The 16,178-nt window shown below is 39.4% G+C and overlaps 1 protein-coding gene and 1 pseudogene across 1 annotated transcript in view; both read right to left on the bottom strand.

The window, feature by feature from the left end:
- The window catches only part of LOC146003072 (uncharacterized), a 29,852-nt gene extending 16,212 nt beyond the window's left edge, over positions 1 to 13,640 (bottom strand). The window contains exon 1 of the mRNA XM_083141243.1: positions 13,047 to 13,640. Within this exon, the coding sequence (XP_082997369.1) occupies positions 13,047 to 13,581 (535 nt within the window). The 5' untranslated portion in view covers positions 13,582 to 13,640. The remainder of the gene's footprint in view (positions 1 to 13,046) is intronic.
- On the bottom strand, positions 283 to 1,069 carry LOC146002744 (uncharacterized; annotated as a pseudogene).
- Positions 13,641 to 16,178: the final 2,538 nt, after the last annotated feature.

Below are 16,178 nucleotides of genomic sequence, written 5' to 3'. Positions count from 1 at the left end.
CTTACTTACCTGACAGAGAGGCCAAGAGACCCACACATTTTTCTATAACTAATATTCAATAAATCATCATGTTATTGAATCACTGCTTCCTTTGCTGTTTACATAAGTGCAGTAAATAATAATTATGGTAGTTACAGAAATTAGCATCATTAACAGAAATTAAGAATCACGTTTTTATGAGATTTTCATTTGTTGACAGATAATGATTGTGAGTAGTGCTTCAAAACAGGAACAAATTTTGTGGCATGTTTGGAAAGAATGAGCAACGAGGAAGTGTAAGCGTCAGCACGAAATAGAATGAGGAATAGTGCGAGTACAAGATGTGGTAAGGGTGTTGACGAAGAGAGGTGAATGATCATAGTAGATGGCCGCATTCACCACAAATTCCATGCATGCAATAACTCCATAGGACTCGGCCCGTACTTAATGACCAATGGATCCGACATATTGGGATCAAGGAAGGAACAGAAACATGTGTTGGGGATGATGGCGTCTTGATCTTCTCAATGTGGAGACACTGGTCACAAGCTGTCCAGAATCTCCTTTTCTTCAGGAGGCGGAAGCGACAGCTTCTGCGACTTATTTTACGTCGGCGTGGACACCTGCTGCTCATCCTCCGTGGATTTAGATTTCTCCTTGTCCGCACGAACAGGACTTGGCCCGGGAATGAGCCATGTGGCTAGCCGCCGATTCAACCTCGCCAACTCCGAAGGGATGCTGTCGAATCGGGCGGCAACGGACGTTAGTGTATCCGATGTCTGCACCGTGTAGGTGGCTGTGTTCAAAGGTTGCGCATTCTTCCCCATCTTCTTGTCGGCGGGAGAAGAGGGTCCCTTGTGCCATCAGTTCCTTCTTGGTCTAACCTCTCCGAGCTCTCCCCAACGCTGTAAAAGCGACCTTCGACCTTGCTTCGAAGGGAGTCAAGGTCAAAGAGTGGCGAGAAGCCATGGTCCAAGCTCATACTCTTGCTCCGTATCCAAGGAACGATCAGGTCAGACGTTCGAGTGACATCTGGAGAGGTCCTTTTGGCTCTTCTGGCAAACCGATTCTCTCTGCTGAAGAACTTCATGGCGGAAGACTATGGCACCAAAGAACACCACCACGCCAACATGTAATCTCGTGCTGTGCAAATGGCAAATGTGCATCACCCTTACTACATCTTGCACTCGCACCATTCCGCATTCTAGCTCCTGCTGATGCTTACACTTCCTCGTTCCTCATTCTTTCCAAACATGCCACAATTTGGAGCTTTGCCATTAGCCTCGACCTGGGGTCAAACCCTGTACCATTTCATTACAAGGCAATAGCGGTTTTTGATCAACCTTAAGGGTAAGTCCAATAATACGTGTAGAACTACAATAACAAGAAAGCAATCACAGCGCGCAACAACACCAGGGGACTTAGTTTCGAATCCCTGTGTTCTTTGTGAGTGTCCCTTCATGAAGTTAATTATATTGTCACATCACTCACCTTCACTTTTAACATTAACCAGAAGTAGCAGAAAACCGAAGTAAAATAATCTAAATCGATTAAAACAACAGAACTTTCAATGGATGATATTCAGCGAACAACTTCCTCCACAATTCATTGCGCGTAAGCAAGCCCGCTGCCATGATTCCGGCAAACGTTTTGAAGCGTGTTGAAAACACGTTTGATAAGTGTTGCGGTCACAGCTTTTGTGGCAGTGATTCAAGGTACAAATATAACGATTACATGCCAAATGTAGTCTTCCACATTTTGCTAGGACTCGTAACAATGACCAGAGTATCTAAAAAGAAGCTAATTGCCACAAAACAACGTTGTATAAAGCTACGTAACATACGAAAAAGTATAGGACTATGGAGCCTGTTTCTCATGGAATTAATCGGGCCTATCCGATAGTGCAGTGGCTAATGATATCCACTTGTAACCGAAGGATCCAAAATTCGATTCCCGGTGGAGGGGATTTAAAAAAAATTAAATAAATTTTTTTTAAAAGTGAATCAAAAGTAAGCTTTTTCTCGTGAAAAAGATAATTTATAGAAATGATACGAATTACAAAATTGTGTACTATATTATTTGAGGCCGGAACGTCTCATTGTCACTTTTCCTATGTGTATTGAGACAGGCGTAGAAGATATGCTGAAAAGTGTATGCAAATCTACGCATATTGCGATCGCATCTGCTGATTGTTGAAGCAGTATTTCAAATTTTCTGTGAACATTATTAGATATTGCACAGCAATCACGCGCGTTGCAAAGCATGCGAATGTAAAGAGTAACACAAAAGTCATATAACGCTAGCCACAAACACAGTACTTACCTTTCAAATACGATTCATATTTCACCCCGCATTGGAAAAATCACGCCATCTTAACCACCGAAGAAACTGTATAAAGGTATTATGTTCTCTCAAAATTTATACATAAACAATGGCACACACACACACACACACACACACAACGCATCAATTTACCACAAGAAAACTTGATTTGAAAATATACAATTAAAAATAAACATCAGGTCATTTTCATTTGTTTCGCTTCACGCTTGCTGTGGCTTGCCGGACCGAATGCCGGACCATGTGGTTTTGGTCAGATTTCCCATCATGCTCTATGCCGCTGACGTCACATTGAATATCATCCATTTATGCATATTTTCAAGGACGAAACAATTGAAAGGGTTAACGCTAGATTACCTGCGTCGTACAAGAAACTTACTTACCTGAGGGGGTGGGGGGCACAATTATTTTATCACTAAAATTCAAGAGACCATTTTTATTGAATCACTCCTTCCTTTGTTTTTATACAATTATAAATTATAATAATCACAAAAATTACCATAATTAATAAAAAAAATAATAACGAATTATTGCATGAGTGTCACACACACATATTTTATAATTCACTAAAACTCACAAAAAATTAATCATTTTTCATTAATGCTTTTTTATTTGTAGAGGGGCAATTGTTTATTAATTATATATATTAACAAATATTACCATAATAATCAACCAATTGTACACTGTGAATGATGCCTCGAATGACACGCATTGAAAGAGGCGCCTGATAGGCCCACCAAGTGAATTTTGTCTGGTATTCTCATTACATTTATGTTTTTATGAAGAACAAAAATATTGGAAACTATTTCAATTTTTTTATAAAAATGTTCACAGTTTAAATATCGAAATAAAAGAGGTGGTGGGCCTGACAAACCTTCGGGTAAACTAGGGTAAATAATTGAATTAGAAGGAATTGTTTCTCTCTAAAATATGAATTTTACATGTAAGTACCTCGTAAGTATTTGAAGAGTTCGAAGAGGGAATGAGAATATCTCCCCTCCAGTGATGTTTCCCAAACAAATCCTTTACAATCGGAATAAAGCAAATCGGTGGTCGTAAACAGCCAAGCGTGGAAAATTATACCCCACGTCAACAGCTGTTGTTGGGACGCCTCAGAACTTTGCATCTCGCCTCTTACCAGAATCAAGAATCTGCAGTTCTGTATCCAGCACCTGGCAGCAAAATTACATGTAGCCAAGAGGAATGGCACTCTAAGATTTTCGTGGTTCTACATCCTGCAAGAAGAACCGAACAAGATTGTCCGTCAGTCAGTGTATCTCCTGTGCGCAGGTTTTGTTGACAAAAGCCGACTGCCCTTCAAGTAGATTGTTGTTTACGTTACGTGCGGTTTACACGATATCAATGTTTGGCAAGTCGACCACAGAAAATTATCCAAAATCTTAAGTGGAATATAATCGTTATGTACAGGGAAGGGATTTATATGTAAATATTATCTCTGCACATCATGGCATGTAGACTCGAAAAATTCCGTTCTTATTTTCCATAGCTATTTGTGTATATATATTAGAGTTTGACTCATATTTTACATATTTTAGTTATTTCTACATATTATTTCCATATTTCAGAACATTTCTCAACATGTACTCCATGTTAGCGCAAAAATTACATGTCCCCGTGTGAGTGAAAGAGTTGGGTGAAATGAGGACTAAAAGTGGTAAATGTTGTAAGTGCCAAAAGCGAAAGTGTTGGGAAATCGCATCGTTCCACACATCAGCCCGTAAGAACGTGCACACTAGTGACCTCTTTACACTCCCTTTGAACTACTTAGAGGACTACCAGCCACATTTCACGTTTACCACATTATAAAGCATGGCACATTTCAAAGTTTAACATGGAAAACGGTGTTTGAATTATTGTGGCACTTACAGCGTTTACCAATTTTAGTCTTCAATTTCTTGTGAATAACTGACAAAGTCCGAAGCGACGTTAAACAAACAAAAGTTTAGTACATTTTTTATGCAATCCAATTGTGTAAATTACAAGTTTTCTCTCATCAACAATTTTTTTTCAATTTTACCCCTCCCAACTGTTTTATTTTGCAATTGTAAAACACTTCAAATTCCTGTTTCATCAAAACAGTTTACGTCACCATATATCAACACAGCACAACATGGTTTTCTTCCAGGCAGCTCTTGCCTAACAAATCTTTCCGTCTTACTTTGGCATGCTGCCAGAGCTATTGATAATAACTCTCAAGTTGACACTATATATTTGGACATTTCGAAAGCCTTTGACAAAATTATTAATCATAAATTTCTTCTTCATAAATTATCATCCAGATTTAACATCCATGGCAAATTTCTCTCTTTACTCCAGTACTACCTCCATGAGCGTGAACAACGTGTTGTTCTCTCAGGTACCTCTTCTAACTTTCTTCCCGTTTTGTCTGGAGTTCCCCAGGGGAGTGTCTTAGGGCCGCTCCTATTCCTTCTGTACATGGATGACCTCCCTGAAATACTGTCCTCCCTCCCTATCAATATACTTTTGTTTGCGGATGACTCTAAACTCTTTAAGGAGATCTCATCGCATCATGACATGATGATTCTTCAAAATGCTCTCACATAACTTGTTAAGTGATGTCGTCAGTGGAATTTAGAACTAAACTCTCAGAAATGCTCTTTTCTTACTTATTCCCTAAAAAAGAACAAAGTGATGTCTACTTATTCTATTGAAAACGATCCAATCCAAAACGTTTCCACCCAGAAGGACCTAGGTATTATCATGGATGAAAAACTCACTTTTAATTATCATATTATAGCTCGGTCTTCTATACAGATTTAGCGAAATTCAAAACCCATCATCTCTTGCTTTATTCTTTAAATCTTTCATCTCGCCCATCCTTGAATACTGTTCCCCAATTTGGGGAATGGCCTCAAAAACCAATCTCACCAGAATAGATTCTGTTCTCAGTTTCTTTCTTGCAATTGTTCGCCATAGAATACCTTCCTTTCGACATGTATCCAAATCAGTCACCATGGCTGCTCTGAATATTCACACTCCATCCTTTCGTCGTGATCTAGCTGACATGAAATTTTTATACAAGATAATAAATGGCAAAATCAGAACAGATCTCCTAATCAGTGAATTCACACTTAGGGTACCCCAAAAGCAAACGCGCAACCTGCACTCTTCCACAACCCAACCACTAGGCTATCCCTTCTACAACGCTCCTTGTTTTACAGGCTCGCAGAAATCTATAACAAACATCCTCTGAATGTAGATATTTTCCTTCTAGAACGTAATTTTTATGTATTACTGACCAAGAACATGTAAATCTATTCCATCTTGTTATTGTTTTTATCTTTTGTTATTTTTTGTTTCTACTTTATGTTGTTTCAGTGTAAAATGGCCAAATAAGACTGTATCTGAAACTCTGAGTAAATAAATAAATAAATAAATTGTTTTCTACAATAGAAAATGATTTTTGAGGCATTGGATAAAAATATTATTTTGGTAACGTTACCTCCAGCAGATCTTGCGAACTTGAAATACACTACTATTACTTCTTGCGATATGTAACGCAGTTTTAGTCAATATAAATACTACATCTTAAGAGAACAGAAGGAAATTCATGTATGAACACTCTCAACAAAATTTTGTTATCCATTGTTTTGAATTTGAATTTAAAATTTTGGGTGCGTCAGCAATTAGGCTATTTTGCACCCGTCACGTTATACGGGGTCTAGCTCCTTACCATAACGACTAACTTAACTGTAAATGTTAAAACATTCTGACTTAGGTTTAAATCTGAGGCTGTAAAGGGGCACTCAGCACGCTTAAGGACAAAATACAGGACAACACACAGAATTATACTGGCCATAGGGCCAATCGCCAGGGCCTCGTTAGTCTACAAATTGAAGTCCAGTGTGTACTACGTGGAAGTGAGATTTGCAATTGGGTGTCCTATGTGGACGGATCACCCCTTACACCCCTCCATTGTTTTGGAAACAGAAAATGAAAACACATTTTGTCTTGTTTTACAATTAATTCCTGTAAGAATACTATATTTTATTTATGTGATGTAGTTTCTTATATTATTAAAAATGTATATTTTTACCATTTTAATTCCATATGTAACTCCATCTTTTGGTGAAAATAACTAAATATGTATTTACATATTTAGTACATTTTTACTACATATAAATCCGTTCCCTGGTTATGTGTATGTAGTCAGAAATATCAGTGTTTTAAAGTAGAGAGAAAAGAAGGCATGAAATAAGCGATAGGGAATGAGAGATGGGAAGAAAAATTATAGAAACAATAAAAGAAATAAAAAGGAACGAGATAATAAATAAAGACATAGAGAGAGAGAGAGAGAGAGAGAGAGAGAGAGAGAGAGAGAGAGAGAGAGAGAGAGAGTAAGAATAGGAAAATTAGAGACAAGAGCGAAGGTAAAATGAAGATACAAAGGCGGAGAGAGAGAAAAAGAGAGAAAGAGAGAGAGAGTATGAAATGATGACAAATATAGAAACTTGACAGAAGAGAGAGATAGATAAAGGAACAATAAAGATAGTACAGAAACGGGAAGGACTATAGAAAACGAAATTATCAAGAAAGAGGCATTAAAGATGAGACAGGAAATAGAGAGACTGTGAGTGAAACATGAAAGAAAAATATAGAAAGTATACAAAGGGAAAGAATGAGAAGAAAGAAGAAAACGAGTCAGAAAACGGGAAGAAATATAAGAGAAAAATACAACCTTGGTGACAATGAAGTTCGACCAGAAAGGAATACGTGATTAAGTGCACAGAGGCATAGGCGGTGGAATGGGTGACCCGCAGAAGTGACGCATGTGTGTAAGAGGAGGCGTGTGAGCAGGCAAGAATCGTGATCCCAGCATGTTGCATCAAAGGTCACGTAAAGAACGAAAACGGGGAACTATACGCGTGACATTGAACTTCGACCAGGCACCACACCCATACGAAAAATTCCAGATAGTGGCGCATTCGACGGAAGCATGACGTCACGAACACGGTAAGGGAGTCCGCCGTATATAAGCGCGTGCTGTGCACCGAGGAACCGCAGTGCATCATCACCATGGCCAGGGGCAAACCTGGGAAATAGGGCGCCAACTGAACTTACCCAAGTCAACCGTCCACTGCATCATCAAACACCACCAAAATACGGGTACTACAGAGCCAGGTAAGGCCCCCGGTCGAAAACGCCTGCTGAGCGTGCGTGACCTACGGATATTTAGGCGCTATATCCAGACCAACAATCATGTTTCTGTGGCCGAATTACGACTGTGGACTCGAGAACGCTTTCACATTGAAGTGTCAACCAGAACCATTCGCCGTTACCTACAACGATGCGGTTACCGAGTGTACAAGGCGAAACATAAACCCTTCCTTTCCATGTTGAACAAAGGCAATCGACTAAGGTGGGCACGAATGTACCGGGGATGGACATTTCGGCAGTGGAACAGGGTTTTGTGGACGGACGAATCCATTTTCAATGTTGTGTACGGGAAAATACGGAAAACAGTCATTTGTCGGAAGGAGGAACAGAATGAAACAAAATGTTATGCACGTCGGGTACAGAAACCTGCGTCTGTGATGGTTTGGGGATGCATGACGGCATCTGGGATTGGCCCACTACACGTTTGTAAGGGCATTGTGAATGCACACGCCTATACACGCATACTGGAGCGGCATCTTCCCACAGTGCGAAGGCACCTGTTCCACAGGCGGCGTCTCATCTTTCAACACGACAATGCCAGGCCTCATACAGCGCGGCTGACAAGAGAATGGTTGACTCGCCATCACGTGCGAACTCTGCCATGGCCACCATCGAGTCCCGACCTCTCGCCCATTGAGAATGTGTGGCGTGTTCTTAAGCGACGTGTGCAACAGAGGGGACCCACGACAGTGGCTGCTCTTATCACCTGCCTGCAGGAGGAATGGCACCGCATCGATGTGGAATACCTTGAACGACTCGTCCGCAGCATGCCCCGACGCATTGCCACAGTTATTCGCCGACGGGGCGGCGTCACACCATGGTAAACAGGATCCCCTCTAACAGTGGTCGAACTTCAATGTCACGTGTAGATGGACGAAAATGTTTTATTTTGTGTGGACACCATACATTGCTGTGTCGCAGCGGAAATTTATGTTTTCCTTTGTTCCATGTAGCCTGCTGAATAAAATGTGTTCAGCATATGCATGTGTTCTCCTTCTTTCACAACGCACTCCTATATTTGTGACTGGTCGAACTTCATTGTCACTAAGGTTGTAACTTATCGAGACAAGCGAAAATAACCGCTAACAAAGATATACTAAGCCTGTAAACAAGAATCAAAACTAGAAAAGTAATACGGGAAAGTAGAAACAGAACAAATCTTGAAATATAATTGAGAATGGAAAAATAAGAAATCCAGACTCAGGGCGACCATGATGCCAGGAGACATTTCAGGGGAAATTAGTCGCCGTGGGCAGAACAGGACTGACTCATTCCCCACATCCAAGAACAAGAGTACGCAGGTATTTTTCTTTGGTAAGACGTATATTAAATGCCATTTTACTCCAGAAAATATTCTCTCCAACTTTCCCACCCCAATAATTTTCTCTGGTAAATATAGTGACTTGTCGAATATTCTGTTTTATAGAATATGCTTTTATAAAACTTCGCTCATTCTTAAGGCGTTAAAATACAATTTATATTTATAATAAATTCTGATAATATCAACTAAAAATTATGATTGATTGATTGACTTGATTTACTTCACTTCCCTTTTTTGACAATTTTAGCTAATCGCGATAAATTGAGTTGGTGTTTTAAGTCCACAGTAAGGCTAATCGGAACTGGACCTACAGTTTAAAGTGGAATCCGAACCATTATGTTCCTCCATCGGGTATCCAACCTGGGACCCCTTGATTACAAGGCGACGACGCTACCACTGCGCCATCGGGGAGGCCCGGCTAATCGCGAAGATGAGGATGAATGGATGAAGGGACAATCACTAACATATATGAACGACTAAGCACGATCTCCACACTTTATACTGGCCGTGGGTCGAGACGCCAGAGCCTGGCCTGTAATATGCAGTTACCTGAGTGTACTACGTGGAAGTAAGGTTGGGTTTGAGTTTTCTTCTGAGTTCACGTATATGCCACTTTTGGCTAATCGCTTTAAACGAGGATGAATGATGATTAAAAGTTGCCAATATGCATATTTAATAGTATTTTATTACACATGTGTTAGTTTAAGTTGAGTTGTTTATAATCATCTGGAACTGTATGTCTTATCAAATATTTTGTTTCTTCGCAACTTGCAATTGTATGTCATGTACAGTGGGATCCATGAGTATTACCGTGCAAATTGTCCATGACTATTTTCAATGATTTTTCTCTCACATCCCATGTGTTCTTAAGCAATGGATTTTTATGCATGCTGGTGCAGGAGTTGTCAACATCTTGTTTGAGTTTTCTTTTAATTCTTGAAGCTCCTAGTGGGTCAAATAAAGTGCACGAACATGGTGATGGACAATTTGCACGGTAATACTCATGGACCTCATTGTGCAAGGGAGAGTCAAATGAAAACCTTAATTTGTTTTGTTTATTACCTATTCTGAATGATTCTGTATGTAGGATTGCACAAGTTTGCTGCATTTTAGCACAGACCTTTTGCTGATCTACATATATTTTCAACTTTGAGTTAGTGGCTTAATACCAGTGTTCGGAAAGTTACTTTTAGGCCCGATTGTATAAAACAGTTGATCCTCCATTAGCCAGTAAAATTGATCTGCAGTCACGCTGAACTCTGATTTTGTGTTGTATAAAAGTTGAACTGAGATTCAGTCCCTGCGATCTGCGATCAAAGTTGATCCGCGATTTTTCTCCGATCAGCAGATATTGACCGTAGTTCAGCTGTTGTAACAAGGCTGCACTAACGAATATTTGCTTGTAAAATGTGTTGCAAGTGAACGTATGCGGCAAGACGGGAGAATTAATTCATAAAATCCTGTTTCCATAATAATAAAGAAGAAGTATGCACAACGAGGTGACAATGATAAATATTTCTTCCATTTTTGTTTCTTTCCATAAATCGTGTCATTGTTATTTACTGTTTGAAATACCATGTATTTTTTCTTGAAATTTGCCTCAAATGACCGCAAGAGCATATTGTAACATTGTTTAATTTCACCATCAGAGAAAAGTAACTTGAGATCAATCGAGTTTTGATACAAACCGAAAATAGACCCGCTTACATTTTCTTGTTATGATATCATTGTAAAACTTGCGTTGGGATGAAGAGGGAGTATAAAAATATTACCATTTCGCTATACTGCATCCAGCCAAGTATTATTGCAATTCAATGTTGTCCGCAGAATGGAACAGATCATGTAACTTTGGTTTTATGAACCGAGCACGTTGCATTTTACTTGGTAAAGCCATAAGGTAAAGCTTTCTCTCCTTCCGATATATAAATGACACATATTTTATTTCGAATATTATTTGTTTTGTGCATAATTTACATCCGAGGACAAGCACCACCTTTCCATTCGGGAAAACGCAAACATATTTTACATTTCACAACGTAGGCTATTCAAGTGCAAGGAAAATTCCGTATATTACTTACAGGAACTAAAGGTCCACCTGTAACATGCTGTCGTGTAATCACAAAATAAATATAATAAACATCTCCTTACATGAACAATAGCTCCAAATCCGAGTATAAGAAAGTTGTTATACCTCTTTTTAGTTAAAAAGAAATACATATTTTTTTAAAAAAATATATTTATGCTCTCCCCTTTGCAACCCAGAACCGATAGTTGCTTTCGTTGTCAAGGACAAATCATCCACGTGGAACGTGCACAAGCAATAAATGGCCGTTTAGTATCTATTTTACGTGTTTTTACTAAATTTGCAACATGTTCGAATATTTACTACATCCAGTACCTCAGATTTATTCTTTATTCAAATATTAAATACATGCATTTTCCGAAACCGACTTTAAAATGTTTGCTGTTTAGTGTTGGACAATTGGTAACATCACAGGCACACTAGCGACATGTCTGGATTTGCCACGTTGCCAAACGTATTTCTTTGACCCAAGATCAGGATTTGATCTAAGATCGACAAATCGACAGTTAGCTTTATACAACAAGATAGAAGCTTGAACTTAGTTCACTACCGGATCGTAGGTCAAATCTGATCTCAAGTTAGTGATGTTTATACAACCGGCCCTTAAAAAGGTAAACTAGATAAAGTTACAGTTACTTGCTTAGAAAAGTAAGAGTTACAGTTATTCATTTTAAAAAGTAACTCAGTTACATGTACTTCAAAAGTAACTGTAAGTTACTTTTACAATTATTTTTTCCTGAAAATTTTCTTGCAACCAAATTACACAAATCGATCATTAATTGTATTAACATATTTTGTGAAGACTAACATGTCTTTTACTTATGTTACTGGTACATAATATAACATGTTAAGTCTTCGTATAACTAACTAACTAACTCCCTAGCCTTCTTAAACCCGAAGGTTCATGGCTGCAGCAACACAGGCCTTCCATCTTTCCCTATCTTGAGCAAGTTCTATATACTCTTTTCCATCCGTACCGATTTCCCTTAGGTCCATCTCAACGTTGTCCCTCCATCTTCGTCTTGGCCTTCCTACAGGTCTGTTACCATCAGGTTTCCCAATAAGAATCTTAATAAGTCTTCGTATATTTATATTCATTACAAAATAAAGTGCTCTCCTGTGCTTTACGCGACGCTATGATGGCGTATAGGGGGGTGTGGAGTTTGAGCCCCACACTTTTTTCATCATGGTCGAAGGTGGGGCTGATGTGATCAGTACCACGTCCCTGGCATCCTTTACCACCCTCCAGATACCCACTTTATACGACTCTGGGTGGGCGCCGGAACCGCTTCAACAGGTGGAAAAAATCTCGATTCTCTCCCACCAAGGATCGAACCAGGGGCCTCTCGCATTCTCTTGCAAGAATTAATGTATCAAAGATGGGCCTTTATATCACAGCAGAAACTAAATTCCAGCTCACTTTGAGTCCTAAATCCCCAATAATTTATGACACTTATATAGCAATTTAAGTGTCGCAAAGTAACTGTAGAAGTAACTGTTAAAACGTTACTTCTATCGTAAAAAAGTAACTCAGTTACAGTTACTCACTTTTAAAAGTAACTAGTTACAGATACATTTTCTCAAAGAAAGTGACTGTTACTTGTAACTAGTTACTTCCAAACACTGCTGAATACGTTAAGAAGAATAAGTCTTTGGGGTCTCTGCAGTCACTTATGAGCCACTGCGAAGGCCTTTCCACCCATCTGCCTGCGAACTAAGGCCATTGTCGAACTTTCTCCTCCATTAGTAAACTGGCTGGTGTGGTAAGAATGCACTGAGATATTGAATTTTCATTTACAGATTTATTTCTGTAAGTTTTAGGCTGACAGAGGGCAAGAAACCACTCATCTTAACTGCAGCAAGTGTGTATACGAGGCGTCATCTTTAAAATAACAAAAATGGCGTCTCGAAGCTCACTTGATTAGTGTTGCGGTCTTGAGATCGTTTTGTAAATAACAGTTGATGCCTCATCATATAATTTGAGCTGTCTGCCCTATAATGTTTATTGGACTTTTAAGGCTGCATTTGCCTCTTGTAATATTTCTGTAATGCTGCTGTAATAAGGTATCAATACTCAAGATAACAGTATAAATGTCTACAGTAAAAAAATAAAGAATTACTTACGTTCCAGTATTTCTCCGTCTCCAAGGGCATCCTCATCGATGAGCCTAGGGGCGGACTCCCCTTCTTCCGGAAGGGGAATGGTGATGGCGTGGGACTTGGTGAATCGTTCGAACTCCCGAAGGACAAACTTGAAGAACTGGTCCATCTCGGAGTCGACCCCTCGGGGGGCAGCGGACAGCTCGTACTTGCCGGAGTCCTTGTAAGGAATCTGCACCAACTTTAGGGAATCCGTGAGCGGAATTTTGTCCTGCAACACAATCGTGTGCAAACTGTACAGGGCCCGATATTTCGCACACGCGAAAGCGTCCTTTCGCAAACACTCCTCGTAAGCTGAATCCAAGTACGTGTCGCCGGAATACACGCCGTTCCTCGAGCTTCTGTTGGTTTCTACTTCGTTGGCGATTGCCGACGGTTCCGGAAAAATGTAAGGTTTCGCCATTTGCAGAGCTTTGGCAGCGAATTCGGCGACGGCGTCCCTGGGAACCGCCTCGCCGACGCCCAGAAGCAAAAGCACCGACACCGCAAGAGACAGCATGGCTGCAACCACCACGGCGATGTTCGAAAAAGCGGAAGCTCACTGAACAACCGCACAGAAAATCCTTACAATGAATGACTGGCGAACCGAAGCTGGCGCATCTTTTATGGGCTTTGGTGTATAAAGGGGTCATGTAATAGGGCCACGTAAAACCGCCCCACGACTGGATGAATCTGGGACTGTATGCGTAGAGGAATGTATTTGTGTGTGCTCGTGTTATTGACAACTCTTCTGCCCCGGTGTGTCCACATGCCTCATCGTCGCCCTCTGGATCCACCCATCCGGGTGTAAACGAAAGCGCATAGGCAGGTGGAAAAGAATAAGAATCAGGGTCATCCGCAGTGTTGCACACTAACTGGCCTTACGACCAAGTCAGTCTGGAGGAATATCAAGTACCATACGTTGATGGTTATTTCAAATACTTCTCTCTCTCTCTCTCTCTCTCTCTCTCTCTCTCTCTCTCTCTCTCTCTCTCTCTCTCTCTCTCTCTCTCTCTCTCTCTCTCTCTCTCTCTCTCTCTCTCTTTCTATCTTCATCTTTCTCTATCTCTCTCTTTCTCTCCCTCCCCCCCCTCTCTCTCAAAGAAAATAATATCCCTGCCTTAAAAAACTCACATTAAAATTTGGCTGTGTTGATGACATGGGATCTAGGGGAAAAGTATTTTAGCATGCCAATTCTATTGCATTTTTGCCGGCCCCCGTGGCATATCGCGCTACGACGCCAGGGGTACCGGGTTCGAATCACGGCCTGGGCATGGATGTTTTGGAGTGCCCATTCATCAATTTCATCATATCATCACTCATCCCATCTTCGCAATTAACCAAAAGTCGCAGAAAAGCGAAGTAAAATAAAGTAATTAATCCATTGTATGTTTTTTATGTTGATTGTATTTTCTTTTCACGGTATTGTGAATTATCGTACTTAGTTTTCACAAGAAACATTTTTCATTCATAAAAGTAACATTTGGGAAAGAATTGAACTTGAACTTTAATACACCATGCTAATGACAAATTGCAAGGATTTCATTTTTATATATCTAATTTTTTAATATTTTTTCATTATAATTTGTGGAATATGAAGGGTTGTATACCTAGAATATGGGGAAATTTTTAGAATTACTCCACACGCTTAGTAACTATTGTTACAGAGCTGGACACCCGTATATAGCAATTAAATACGCTTGTTGCATACATTTCTTAACACAAAGTTCTATATTAGTAATCTAAATAGTAGTAATCCTAAACAATGCAATCGAACTTCTTGTATTCGTATTGAAATTTCACTCTGAAAGAGATATTTGTGTCTCAGATGTGACACCAAATTGATACTGTCAATTATTTTATTCTCATTTCTAGATCCATAAGCTAGATGATAGAGATATTGCACACTTTATTAGGTACACCAAACTTTTATTGTCGTTTTATCTGTAGTAGTCAATGAGTAAACAACAGATCTCATTGGTTGATTACTAACTTGATCATATAAATGTATGAAATCGAGAACATTTCGTTCAATAAAGTTATTATTTTATGTATTATGAGGATAACATTTACATGTTTGTGGTTTAGTAGTTTTAACAATTTATTACTTCATTTTTACTATGAGTAAAAATAGTTATTAATTAGATAATTACGTGGATTTTTTACTCCGTCAAAGTGCTTTCTCTGTGATCGATATTTATCGACTGTCTGAGATGATTCAATAGAACAGTCATATAACTGAAAATATGCATTACGTATCAAGTTCATATTTCTCAGGTTTACAGTTTAAAGTTAACTGGAAACTAGTATTCGTTAGATACCGTAGCCTTTCTAGAAATAAGGAAGGTCTGCGAGCGGTAATTAATGTCTACTCATAGGGGATGAAATAGGCGGATGTTCATCCTTGGCAAAAGGAACGAACAAACGCCTACGAATTCACTTAGTCGAATTACAAAATGCCCATATATCCCCACTTTTCTAATAACATGTACAACGACAGACAGATTCACACTTAGGTGCTAGGCTGGTATGATTTTCGTGGGATGTGAGAGGACCTTCTCCTGAATGGATGCTATTTCGGTGCCAACCAGTGATGTGCCGTAGACTATAAGTTTACGTCTACATGCGTTGTCTACACGTCATCTACGCGTAGATTACATTGGGATGTAGTTTACATAGACTACGTAGACAATCTAAAGTGCATTAAAATTAATTTTCAAGGGTTTCATGAAAGGAAAGTGAAATTTTCAACTATACTGGTTCCTAACGAAATGAAAAGAATCCTATTTACAACAAAATTTCTCTTCTCGTCTATTATCAACTATGGAAGAAGATAAATAGTATGCAAGAAACAACTACAGATGGCAGTCGTGAGGCAAGAGTGGTCTTTTCCCCATAAAACACTAGAATAATACCTATATTTGGTTTCTTCCTAGGTGAGTTGTTCGAAGTTGGAAGAAAGAGTACGAAAAGTTCTCCTCACAAATCAGCAACTGATATGCAGTATAATTTTCTTTTAATTCCACAGCGCCCTTTGCTAAGTAATCACCTTTCGCCATGTTGTTTACATAGCTTACCTAATCTATGTGTATAAAATAGTCTACGTGTAGAAGGTAG

The sequence above is a fragment of the Lepisma saccharinum genome, chromosome 19 (assembly GCF_977018435.1).
Source record: "Lepisma saccharinum chromosome 19, izLepSacc3.1, whole genome shotgun sequence".
NCBI lineage: Eukaryota > Metazoa > Arthropoda > Insecta > Zygentoma > Lepismatidae > Lepisma > Lepisma saccharinum.
The sequence above is the reverse complement of the archived record's forward strand: the minus strand, read 5'-3'. Positions and strand labels throughout refer to the sequence as shown.